Source organism: Kogia breviceps, chromosome 4 (assembly GCF_026419965.1).
Source record: "Kogia breviceps isolate mKogBre1 chromosome 4, mKogBre1 haplotype 1, whole genome shotgun sequence".
Taxonomy (NCBI): Eukaryota; Metazoa; Chordata; class Mammalia; order Artiodactyla; family Physeteridae; genus Kogia; species Kogia breviceps.
The window spans coordinates 42235031-42249032 of NC_081313.1; the positions used below are offsets into that span (position 1 = coordinate 42235031).

At 39.5% G+C, this 14002-nt stretch overlaps 1 protein-coding gene across 2 annotated transcripts in view; it reads right to left on the reverse strand.

The window, feature by feature from the left end:
- PLPP1 (phospholipid phosphatase 1) overlaps positions 1-14002 on the reverse strand; it is a 112292-nt gene that overhangs the window by 6710 nt on the left and 91580 nt on the right. For both annotated transcript variants that reach the window (XM_059061139.2, XM_059061140.2), the window contains exon 4: positions 4597-4654. In XM_059061139.2, the coding sequence (XP_058917122.1) occupies positions 4597-4654 (58 nt within the window). The remainder of the gene's footprint in view (positions 1-4596; positions 4655-14002) is intronic.

Below are 14002 nucleotides of genomic sequence, written 5' to 3' on the forward strand. Positions count from 1 at the left end.
GGAAACTGCAGTGAGGTCTATCCATTCCTCCCTGTCTTGAACCTGACCAGTGAGTCAAATCAAAAGCTCAGAGCAAATCCATTACAACCACTGACTGCAGAGCCCAGTTTCAGAAAGCAGAAACTAGTTTGAAGAGAATTGCCTTGCGACTCGACCAATATCCTCCAAGGAACGCTCTCACTGAAACCAGGCCTCACCACTGGCCTTTGTGAAAAGGAAGGTTTCAGGGGTAGTTTTTGCCTCCAAAATGAGCAAATGCCACTCTTCCAGGTAGGGCTTCTGGTCAGGAAAACCCCATGTAAATCGTACGGCTCAATGCAGGATAAAGTGTCCAATCTCTCTTAGCAAAGTAAAACCTGCTGAAAATGGATTGAAAATAAGCTACTATGCCTGATATTTTTAAAGAAATAAAAACTGCTTAGCTGGGATATTACTAGAGATTCATAAAGGCAATGTTCTTATTCTTCCAGGCAAGAAGGTCAGGAGTCAATTTGCTCAAAATAACTAGATATTCAAGCCCAGAGAGGAGCATTGTAGGAAGGAGCTCCACCGTGCAGGCAGCAAATGCTTCACTGCCAAGTGCAGAGAGGCCTCCCCCAAAACACAGAGAAGCTAACACTTGTGGGTCACTTTATGAAGAGCCTCACGATATGGGTCACAAAGACAACACTGTCAGAATAAACAGTGAGGACTTCCCAGTGCACAGGACCACGCTGGAAAAAAGAAGCTGTACACATTTTTCCTTTTGTGCAAAAAATTACACTTTTTTAAAAAATAAGGAAACTCAATGTCTATGACACTACGTAAACATTCTTCCATTATTTTACTATCACTGAAGAGTAGGATATCACCTTTCTATTGTTGTCTAAAACTTCTGAAGAAAAAAAAAACATATAGCTTCCATTAAAGGATCTAGTTGTACAACCTCATTTTCAAAATTTGATTGTTGAACAAGGTATTTTTTGAAGCTGGTTTATTTTTATTTTGCCTTTCCAAGACTGACCTTGTAACACTTAACTATATAATGCTATTGCCTCATAAGGTCTCTTAATACAGGCATACCTTGGAGATATTGTGGGTTTGGCTTCAGACCACTGCAGGAGAGTGAATATCGCAATAAAGAGAGTCACATGAATTTTCTGGTTTCCCAGTGCATATACAAGTTATGTTTACGCTATACTGTACAGTCCATTAAGTGTGCAATAGCATTTTGTCTAAAAAAGAGTACATACCTTAACTTAAAAATAAATAATTGCTAAAAAATGCTAACAATCATCTGAGCCTTCAGCGAGTTGTAATATTTTTGTAACAGTAACATCAAAGATCACTGATCACAGATAACCATAACAGATATAACAGTAATAATGAAAAAGTCTGAAATATTTTGAGAATTACCAAAATGTGACACAGAGACATGAAGCGAGCAAACGCTATTGGAAAAATGGCGCCCACAGACTTGCTTGGTGCAGGGTTGCCACAAATCTTCAATTTACAAAGAACGTACTATCTGTGAAGTGTGATAAAGTGAAGCACAATAAAATAAGGTATGCCTGTACTTTATTCTTAAAATAAGATGGTTTCCAGCTTCCCTGGTGGTGCAGTGGTTAAGAATCCACCTGCCAATGCAGGGGACACGGGTTCGAGCCCTGGTCCAAGAAGATCCCACATGCTGCGGAGCAACTAAGCCCGTGCGCCATGACTACTGAGCCTGCGCTCTAGAGCTCGCGAGCCACAACTACTGAAGCCCACATGCCTAGAGCCCGTGCTCCACAACAAGAGAAGCCACCGCGATGAGAAGCCTGTGCACTGCAAAGAAGAGTAGCCCCCACTCGCCGCAAACAGAGAAAAGCCCATGCGCAGCAACGAAGACCCAAATCAGCTAAAAATAATAATAAAATAAATAAATTTCTAATAAAATAAATACATTTATTTTTTTTAAAAACGGTTCAGAGATCTGCATCACCTGACCTTCTTCGAAATAACTGGACTAGGGTCCAGCTCACTCAAGTAGTCAACAAAGCAAGGGAGCCCGATTAACAAGAGATTCCCAGAGAGCTTGTAGACCTTAGCAGCCTCCTCCCAAGGCCCCTATTTCCCCATCTGTGAACGGGTGGCAATCATCCCTCCTCTCCTACTTCATGGGAGCTTTCAGAAGGAGTCAAAACTTAAGAGTAGTGTAAATGCAAATCATCCTCAATATCAACCAAACCTCAGATTCTTAGTCCTCTCTCATAAAGAGGGACTTAAAGATACTGACACACAGGTGAGTGAATAACCACAAAAGTAGCCCTGGTGATGTCTGGCTCTGGGGCATACAAACATTCAAAAGCCATTCAGTATAGTCACAAACTTTGCTTTGGGAAAAGTTCTCAGGATATATTAGTAGCTCTAGCCATTGCTAGCCTTCCCCTTCTCCCGCAGTCCCCATGTCCTGTTTAAAGAGAAAAAAATATGGTGGCTCCCTTTAGAAAACATGGTAATTTTTCCTAGAAAGATAAATGAACAGAGATTGCTAGAACAGTAGTATCTGCTGTTACTACCATCAAATAAGTCACATTTCCCATAGCACATTTTCAGAAACATTTGGGTGAATATTTTAAAAAGGATTGGGTGAATATTTTAAAAAGGAAGCTCTAGGGCTTCCCTGGTGGCGCAGTGGTTGAGAGTCCGCCTGCCGACGCAGGGGACATGGGTTCGTGCCCCGGTCCGGGGAGATCCCACATGCCGTGGAGCGGCTGGGCCCGTGAGCCATGGCCGCTGAGCCTGCGCATCCGGAGCCTGTGCTCCGCAACGGGAGAGGCCACAACAGTGAGAGGCCCGCCTACCGCACAAAAAACAAAACAAAACAAAACAAAACATAAAAAGGAAGCTCTAAATTCTGCTGAATTGGTGCTTCCTCGCAAAATTAACATAAGATGAAAGCCTTGCAATTTTCAGAAATGTTGAAGAAGACAAAAATTAGCTATATTGAAAAGGTTTTGAAGTTTGGGTTTGAATTTTATATAACACATCTGCAATTTTTACGTTTTATAAATTTTACGTTCTTTCATTTTTTGGAATTTTTTTTTTTCAAATAAAAGGAAGACTTGGTAAAAAATTCTCTCTAAATGAAACCAAATAACTCCCAGCAGGCTACTCTTAACAATACACATCGTGAATCTTTAATCCATGTCATGAATTTAATATCATATAGCACTTAATGTGATCAGAGGGGGAAGGGGAATGGGAAACAGCAAATTTACATAGCACAACTATATAAAAAAATCCACTTATGAAGAAAAGGAAGACAAAAATTACAGCTGATCTGTTAAGGTAGAGATCTTCTCCTCTCCCTCTTTTCCCACCAAATTTTGATAATTTTATACATACAGACAGACAGACACACAGACACAGAAGACATTATAAAAAAAATAAAAGTCAATTAAATTGACTTTTTTTTTTTTTTTTTTTCTCGGTACGCGGGCCTCTCACCGTTGTGGCCTCTCCCGTTGCGGAGCGCAGGCTCCGGACGCGCAGGCTCAGGGGCCATGGCTCATGGGCCCAGCCACTCCGCGGCATGTGGGATCTTCCCGGACCGGGGCACGAACCCGTGTCCCCTGCATTGGCAGGAGGACTCTCAACCACTGCGCCACCAGGGAAGCCCTAAATTGACTTTTAAAGACCCCTTGTGTGTGCCCTAAAGCCTGGTCTTCCACTAATTACTCTCACTACACATTCATCTCTAGTTTGATATGCAAAATACGGGTGCCAGTCTTCTCTAATTCTTCACTGTTGACTTTGTATAATGCAAGTGCAATTAGAATCGCCATCGGGAGACTGTATAGATGACAAGCTCCTGAAGCAGCAACTGGCTCTCCCTTTAGTTAGAACCTTTCTAGTCCCATGGAAAGCAGTCTGGGAAATGTTTCACAAAGTGGACGGAAAATAAAACCTGATCAAATAGGAGCAACAACAGCTGCCTTCATGTGCAATAGCCCCAACTCCTCACCCCAGCAGCCCTCAGGGAAGGCCAGGCTGCTCAGCACCATGCCATGCAGACGACGCCGGGGGTCCTGTCAGGGTGAGCTTGTGAGGGGCAGCAGTCACCTTCCTTGGCCTGTATTTCAGAGCAGTGACCTGCTGGGTTATGCAGAAGCTGTTTGTATGTTCCAAAAAACCTCTTCAGAAAATATGTCCCAAAGTAAGGGGACACGTCACCTGATTCTTAGCACCAGGCTTGCAGACTTGATGGTTATCTGTTTAGACCTCTACCATTGTCAGAAAAGTGACAAGTGTCCTCCACCACTTGTCTGCTTCAGGAGTAAAGACTCCCTATTACCCTGAAGGTTTCCAATTTGCAGCTTGCTATACAACGCACCTATCTGCTTCCTCTAAATGAAGGACAAAAGCTGTTTCAAACAATTGTAACTGACTTTGGCAGGAGCACAGGCACCCATTTCTCCTCTGAACTTAGTGCAGCCAGCAATGGCTTACAGCTGACTGAGAAGTGAAGCTGATGAGAATGTTGGAGGGGGTCTCACAGGAGAGGACACCAAAGCTGAACACATAAAGGGCAGGCAGCACGTAAGCCACCATCAACAGACACAAAGTACTTACTGCCACGAACATCATGCAGTACATGGAGAACGAAGAGTGGCCCGAGTAAAAGGACAACCTAGAAGAGAAAGAAAAGAAACATTAATTTTCTCTCCTAGAAACCAAGAATATTTTTTATTTCATAAATCTCCTTACCTCCCCAGTGTACACAGCTCCCTCCCCTTACCTTCAGAAATCAGAAGGGTGGGGCAGGGGGCAGTTAAAGAGTCCTAGGAGGGTCTGAGGTCCGATTTCTACTCAGTATCATTTTACTGATACTTTTAGGATGGGTAATGAGTCACTGAGAACAAACCTGCCAAGCATTTCTGAAGTAATATATGACAAGCCATAACTGGCATAAATGGCCTGACTTTATTACATAAAAACTTCTGTGACCATGATTTAAGTTTTATTTTCCACTTGAAGGGTTTGTCCCTGAACAGCAGTAATGAATACCTCCTTTGGAACACTCACAAGTTGACTACTTTTTAAGAAATAAATTCAAAAATTGTAAAGTGTTATTTTAGCATCTTGCCTTAAATTTCCCACCAGATTAAGTGCTTTTGTTTGACATTTATTTTCACACTGTGCACGGATAGTCCTGTACCTGATGAGCCAGCTCTTGCAATATTATAGTCTATAAACATCTAGGTATCATCTTTCTACCTAAAAATGACAGCATGCTTACAAAACTTAATTCTATTGCACTTAAGAACAAAACCAAGAGGAACCAGGTTCTTAAGTATCTTACTTATTACACCCTACTCGGTTCAAAAGGAATTTGGTTCCCCTGATTCAGAGAGGAGAAAAGACTCCTAAAACACGTATCAGAAAGTCATGTGTGTACTTTTGGCAACTGAGAGTAAGTAGGAGAGTGGAGATTTCCTACGCAGATACTGATGATGATTCCACCAAGAATTATGATAGTCTTTTTTATAATCAGATACATTCCTAAGAAAGAGAATATTCCAACTTCCTGTGCCGAACAGGATTTACGTAATGAAACTTGATAATTATCCTGGGTTTAATCTATGTAAAACAAGAAAAATAAATCACTTTTAGCCTTCCCAACTACTTGGCTATCGAAAGATCAATACAAATCTTTGTTTTAAATCAGATAATTTGAGCAGTTCTGTATACTTTATGGCTAGTTTCAATAAGTTATATTGAAGAGCCTAAAGTTAATAAAAGCCAATTTCAAGGATTGTCAAGTCCCATCAAGCCAACATGACCATGATCACAGAAATGTTCTCAAAGCCAAGCAACTTACAAGTTTCACTGAAACTCCATGTTCAGAGTATTCACTGTAGATTGTGCCACAAAAATCATAAAAACCAAACTCATGTAATGGCTTCCAACACTTCTGATTCATTCACAGGGTGATTTCATTAGTTGAAAACAAAATGGTTTTAGTTGTTTATTCTGAATATGTAAACAGATATTTTATCCAGTTTAAGATCAGCCAAAGAAGTCTGGCTCTGACTTTGACAGACAGGGATTAAAAACATAAAGGGAGAGCCTAGAGACTCAGTCTCTTAAGTCTGCACCCACAGTAAGTTACCAAACACATCATGGTAACATTGGCTTTTATTTACATTCAAAAGAAAACAATAAAACACCAAAAACATGAATTCAAATTATTTTCATATTCCATTCAAATCTCTTTATTGAAGTCTCTAGGAGATACAGCTTTTAAGGGCATTTTATTATGTCCATAATTCACAAATGAGCAAACGATTATATGGATACTCTAATAAAATCCAAAGAGTAGTCAAAATGCAGATTGTTTTTATCACAGTGACCTCAACTGAAAAGTTTAAGATTTTGGCCCTGGTCTAAGAACCCTGCTCTGTTCTTAAAATTTTAACCAATCCTAGACTACCATCTCACTTCACTATAGCCACTCTGATGAAAGTAGATACATACAGTAACAATATAAGCTAGCTTTCCATCAAAGCTTATGAAAGACTATTCAAAAAGAAAATTTACAGAGACAAAAATATATTCTGAAATGCAGCTGTTTGCACTAACTCCGGGGCATGCATGGTCTAGTAAACAATGAGCAAGCAGACTGGTCTTGACTATGTAACTTGCTGTGAATGGGATTCTATTCCAAATAGCAAACTTAAGATGACTTTTTTTCTTAACATTTGTCAGCCAGGGCATCCCTTTCTCCTGGGAGAACTCATTAAACCTGGTCTGAACCCCAAAATCATAGCCTTAAGAGTGTTCACAGCCATCCACCCACCACCCCACCCCCCGGGTCTGAGTTCCTTCTCCTCAATTCACGATAACATGGACATTAGCATTCAGCCTTACAAACTGCAAAGACAATCAAATCCAGCTTTTATCAGTCATCAGAAGCAATCAACTCACACAAAGTGTTTCTTAATTTTTTAATGGAATTTACTAAGTATTCTAGGGCTCACGGGGAGGTTAAATCACAAATAACCTCCTAGTCACCTCACTGCTCTTCCCCTACCACCTGACTTTTCTTCCTTTCCTCTTCCCAACTCACAAAACAGTAAAAAAACACAAAATGATTACACCTTTAATTATTCTTTTAGTTGAAAATGTCTTTATTTTGCATTAATTCTTGAATGATGATATCTTGAATTCTAGGTTGATGATTTTTTTCTCATCACTTTGAGGATATCATCATACTATCTTCTGGCTTCTACATTTGCTGTTAAGATGTGAGCCATATGTCTGCCATGCCTTTCTGAGTTATATGTCTTTTCTCTGTAATTGCTTCCTCTACCCCCAAAGTCTTCAATATTCTGCAGTTTTGTTATCATGTCTCTAAGTATGAATTTCCTTTTATTTATCTGATTTAGTATTCATTGGCTTCCTATGTCTGAGGATTTGTATACTTCACCAGTTTTGGACAGATAGGTCTCAGTAATTTTATCTTTGAATTATGTATCCTCCCTCCTATTATCATTCTTCTGAGATTCTGATTCAACATGTTAGACATTTCATTCTATCCCTCCACATCTCTTAACCTTTCTTTTCTATTTTTAATCTTGGTCTCCTCAGGTCTATCTTCCCTCCCTTTCACTGTGTCTAATCTGTTTAATCAACCTGGTTTTTTTAATTTAAATTACTATGTATGCATCATTTATAGAAGATCTCTTTGGATCTTTTGCAAATCTGTCTAGTGAATTTTGATTCTCTTGATCCTACATCATATTCTCAGTCTCTTCTTAATTTACTTCTATACAGCAAATATGTTGATCTTATGTTCTATACGGTAATTCTAATATCTGCAATCTTTGAGAGTTTATGTAGTTTGTTTTATCTGCTGACTCTCACTTAGAATAGATTATATGTTCATTTATATTAGAGTATGAGCTCATATTCTTGGGACTCTGCCTGCAGGGAAGCTTAAGAGTCCTTGCTTTAAAGAGAATTCTTCCAGAAATATGTATTCTCTTCTGCTGGATTCACTATCAATCCACTTCAAACCTCTCCTTTTTTTTTTTCTTTAAGCCACACAGATAGTATTAATTCTGGCCTCAGAAGAGTACAAGTATGATATTATGATTAAGAATTCTTTTTGATGGTTCCTCCTGGGAGGATGTTGCCCTTTGAGAGTCCTTATATTATGCACGGGTCTTCCATTTGTCTTTTTACACTGGTCTGGCCTCAGCCTTTATCTCCTGTGCCCCATGTTCAGAGACTATCAAAACTCAGGCTCTAGGCTACCAGGAATTGGCAGGTACTTTCAGGGCACACATCAAATCTACAGCATTAACTGACCCCAGCCTCATAAAAATTCCTTTACTCTCCCACCAGCTCAGCTACTTATTTAAAAGATTTATATGTATTTTAAGATTTATATATATTTTAATATATAATACAAACATGTGCATATGTATGTTTGCTATATCATCTAGCATGTTTAGTTGAACTGTATCAGTAAGCATTTCTAATCCTCCATATTGCCAGAAATAGAAGCAATCTTTTTTTTTTAACATCTCTATTGGAGTATAATTGCTTTACAATGGTGTGTTAGTTTCTGCTTTATAACAAAGTGAATCAGCCATATATATACATATATCCCCATATCTCTTCCCTCTTGCGTCTCCCTCCCAGCCTCCCTATCCCACCCCTCTAGGTGGTCACAGAGCACCAAGCTGATCTCCCTGTGCTATGTGGCTGCTTCCCACTAGCTATCTATTTCACATTTGGTAGTGTATATATGTCAATGCCACTCTCTCACTTTGTCCCAGCTTACCCTTCCCCCTCCCCATGTCCTCAAGTCCATTCTCTACATCTGCGTCTTTAGAAGCAATCTTTTTTTTTTTTTTTTTTTTTTGCGGTATGCGGGCCTCTCACTGTTGTGGCCTCTCCCGCTGCGGAGCACAGGCTCCGGACGCGCTAGAAGCAATCTTTTTTTAAACAAGACTTAGAACTAATAAAATGTTATCTAAAATAAACTGCTGTACTAGGAGACACAATAGTTTGGCAAAAAGTTTGTTTTTAAAGTGGCCAGCACTCCCAAATGTTTCCAGTTATTACTATTCCACCAGTTCACTGGGTAGGCCAAAGTGGCTCTGTTGCAAATTAGGAGAACTTCCTTTTTTCTCCTAAAATTCATCCTAAAATTGCTTCCTAAAGCATTCTAAAGCAGAAAGGTTGTCAACAGACTGTTAATGGTTACAAGCTATTGAGTACCTTCTATGTTCAGGTACTTAATACACAGAATTTCCACTCTTTACAAAAACTCCCATAAATAGGAACTGTCAATCCTATTTTACACATAGAGAAAACGGAACCTCCCAGAGGTTCAGCAACTAGCTCAAAAAGTCACGTCACTTTGAGGTTTAAATCTGAATCTTCCCAACGCTTTCCCACCACACCATGATTCCACTCCTGTGAATGGCAGGCAAGCCCAGCATCAACGTTAATCCTGCCATCTCCAGGAAGGGAGCACCCATCAGAAAGAACAGGAGTCACTGCTTATACATAGCAACATGTGTGAAGTAAATATATGAAGAAGAACTTAGACGAGCTGTGACAAAATAAATGTCATCTATGTTCAAATAATCATCTTAAGAGAATACTAATTTGTTCTTTGTATGCTATATAGACCAAATAAAAGGAAGTCAAATTGCAAAATGAGCCACTTTCGGGCTTCCCTGGTGGCGCAGTGGTTGAGAATCCGCCTGCTGATGCAGGGGACACAGGTTCGTGCCCCGGTCCAGGAAGATCCCACATGCCGCGGAGCGGCTGGGCCCGTGAGCCATGGCCGCTGAGCCTGTGCATCTGGAGCCTGCGCTCCGCAACAGGAGAGGCCACAACAGTGAGAGGCCCGCGTACCACAAAAAAAAAAAAAAAAAAAAAAAATGAGGCACTTTCTCCAAATGTTATTTCCTGATTATCAAGTTTACATAACAGCAAATTAACTTGAAGGACATGTTAAATTTCCCTTCTGTGACAACCTTTAAACATGGACTGATCCTGTAAAAAAGTTAAAATACGTCCCACACAACTGTATATAGGAGGAATGACCCTTAATGAACAATTTCCCCATACTCATCCTACTTTATTTCAAAAGGATTTGTAAAACCAATAACTGTTACTAAATGCTTAAGCAATGAGATATCAAGTTATTATCTTAAAAAAACTCACATCTAAGATACTTGGGGACTCAAGTAGGCTATGAAATGGGACAAATTAGCACTTTCATACTCAATTGATACAAGCACACACTTCTAAGAGGGTGGTCTGGCAACATTTATCTAAATGTAACTATATGTAATTCCACTTCAAGGCATCCTAGAGAAACACAGCACAAGCACAAACATGTTTGTTGCAACACTGCTGGCAACTCAAGGACCCAAGAGATGATTCTATCACTGTTTCTCTGAACACTACAAATCAGCTAAAAGGAATTAAGTAACTCTATGTGAACTGACAAAAAATTATCTTCAGAATATATTTTTAAATGTCATTTATGTAAACCACATAAAACTATATTTCACATTTAATGTAAAAATACATAGAAAACAACAGAAAGGATACACAAACTGTTAACAGTGGCTCTGGGGAAAACTATCAAATGGGGATTAAAACAAAAACTTTCACATTTTACAGTAATGGTATTAGAAACACAACCTGTTATTATAGGGATAACATATATATGAAAATATTTTAAATGGTAATCAAAGTGTCTTCAATATGCTTGCTATAAATTTCCTACAAACCTCTTCCCCACTACGCATGTGCGTGCGCACACACACACACACACACACACACACACACACACACACACACACCCCAAACTCCTCTTTCTGAGTGATAGCTTCCCCGAGAGCTTCTCTGCCAAGCGTGCTACTACTTGGAATACAAAAGCAGCTCCCTGGGACTTCCCTGGTGGCACAGTGGTTAAGAATCCACCTGCCAACGCAGGGGGCACGGGTTCGAACCCTGGCCCGGGAAGACCCCACATGCCTCGGAGCAACTAAGCCCGTGCGCCACAACTACTGAGCCTGTGCTCTAGAGCCTGCGAGCCACAACTACTAGGCCCACGTGCTGCAACTACTGAAGCCCGCGTGCCTAGAGCCCATGCTCCGCAACAAGAGAAGCCACAATAATGAGAAGCCCACGCACCGCAACGAGGAATAGCCCCCACTCACCGCAACTAGGTAAAGCCCACGCAAAGCAATGAAGACCCAACGCAGCCAAAAATCAATCAATCAATCAATCAATAAAATTTTAAAAAATAAATAAACTTTGTCCTTATTTTAAAAACAAAAACAAAAGCAGCTCCCTACCTATAAGTTCATGCCCAGAACCCAGCAGTGACTCAGGCCCTAGAAGTCTGTTTTCACATCTTTCAATGAAATGTTTGGACATTTATGTGTATTTTTAAATATCAGAAGTTGTGTTTCCAATAAAAAAAATATGCACATAATTTAAAACCACTGGAATTCAGTATATTAACTCTGGTTATTACAAGTAACAGCCACTACACATGTTAGTTTAATACCGGGTGTTTGAAGAAGGAAGATTTTTTAAAGAGATCAGACTGTCTAGAAGTACAAGAACTGCAGAGTATCTCTGTTCTAAAGGATACAGAGACAAAGGTAATAAATGGTGGAGGAACATAAGGTGATCCCAACCAATTTAATTTAAATAAAATACAACAAAAAATAATGTAAATTCATCTTATATCCTTGAACCACCCAGAGACTGAAAACTTATTTCAGCAGCAGCAAAAACCCTGTCATACATTCCTTGAATTATTTTTACCATGATTTTATTATATTTCTATATAAAGCTATGCCACATTATATGGGGTCAATTTTAACCAAGCCACTTTATACACAGAAGTAATGCCTATCTGAAATAAGTCATGTTACTACTCAATTTTACTCATTAATATTAAAGCATCAAACACCACTGCATAGCCACTAACATCAGTTAATCATATACCAAACAATCAAATATCCGCAGATATTAGATCATGAACCTTAAGGGAGAGAAGCCAGCAGGACCACAGAAAATGAAAAAAAGGAGGAGACAATTGGTACATGCATAGGGTATTTTTAACTCTTGATTTAATGAACCATTTGATGACTAAAAACAAATGATCATGTGTCTTGTGTCTAGGGAAGAATCTTGCGAAAAGCAGGAATCTGGAAAGTAGGAAGTTGCTGAGAACCTTCAGATAAAGGAAAGTAGAACTGTGTGTGTCTTGAAAATCAGGTTACGGGAAGAAATGGTCCCAAACTCTCATTAGGGAAACTGTGTGACTCTAACAACAGATGAGGAGAGAGTAGGTATGACAATGGGTAAAACATGCCTAGGTGCACTAACTAGGGGAAGATGGGTCACAAGTTTCCTTTGGCATGGGGGAAAATTCATGACCTGGTGCAAAAAGACTCCAAATCACCTAAGTCACCTTATCTAAGCCAGTTAAAGAGGAAACAAGCGGCAAGCAGTAGATTAAACAAAGGACACAGTGTGAAGTATTCCAATGCGGCAACTAGTAATACCTTGCCTACCAACCTCCTTTTGAAAACACGTTGAACAAGGAAACTACTTGCTAAAGGGAAAAGATTTCAGAGTAAGACAGAAGGAAGAGACAGTTCTAAATCACTTTCAAAGTTGTTTATCTTTTTTAAGAGGCAGGATTGCTAGCTAGAGGCAAGATCGAGAGATTTTTAGTCTAAGCCCTCCCCCAAAAAGACAACACCAAGGCCAAGAAAGCCTATTAGCACCTAGCTAGTACGCTCCACTTCCAACTCTAACACGGAACATGAAATCACCACCAACCCTTGGGCACCAGGGTCAAGAAGGATGAGGCTCAAGACATCAGAGCCTGCGCGTCTGGAGCCTGTGCTCCGCAACAAGAGAGGCCACGATAGTAAGAGGCCCGCGCACCACGATGAAGAGTGGCCCCCACTCGCCGCAACTACAGAAAGCCCTCGCACAGAAAGTTAGACCCAATGCAGCCAAAAATAAATAAATTAATTAATTAAAACTGTCTTTAGAACTGCACCAATGCAGAACTTTAGATCTGAGCTGAAGCAGACACTGCCAGTGGCAAGAGAAGAGACAAAGGTCCACATAGATGTAAAATTATTAGAGCCCAATAGGAAGCTGGCCAGACAGGTCACTCTTGGTTCCTTTCAAATTAGACCAGATTATATCAGTAGAGCTCATGCTACAGGACTAGCAGAGTGCCACTTAGAGAAACTTTTCTACACGATGGAGAAAGGCAGAAAAGTCACATTTCCTTTAGTATCTCAACTCCTTCTGCTGTTAAAAAAAAATTATATCGATTCTTACAATTTTAAAATTACCCATTTTAGTATATATTTAGATTAGAATTAAGTGGAATATTTATTTGCTATTAGACGAAAATAGCTAAGGGTATCGTTCACATTTATTTTGAATGAAAATTTACACTTTACCACTTGATCCATGGGGTTTATCATTATATTTTAATCTGGAAAAAGTACTCACTAATATATCTATGAAACTTTTTTTTTCATATTTCAAAGGTGGCAATGTGGAATTCAAAAGTTCTAAGGAGAAGGTACAAAGCATCAATATGAAATAATCAGCTGAGGACATGTTAATATGATTTAGTAGCCTTTTAACATTTAATATAAAGCACTGGTTGATTTATTAAAACCCAAGGATATGTGTCATCTTAATATATCCACTACAAGACCTACATTCTAATTCAAAAACTGAGAAGAAAATCCAAAGGGTAATTCAAATGCTGATGGATTTGTTCATAATTAATTCTCTAAACAAGCATTTAAAAGGGGAACAGAATGAAATGTCAAACATCTAAAACTTAAGAGTATTGCTAGTCTGGTGTGTGCTGGGGAAAGGATGTTTGATTGTTTTTAAAATAAATTATGGTATACAAATATTTTCCAATAAATAGTGGCAGGGAGTCACA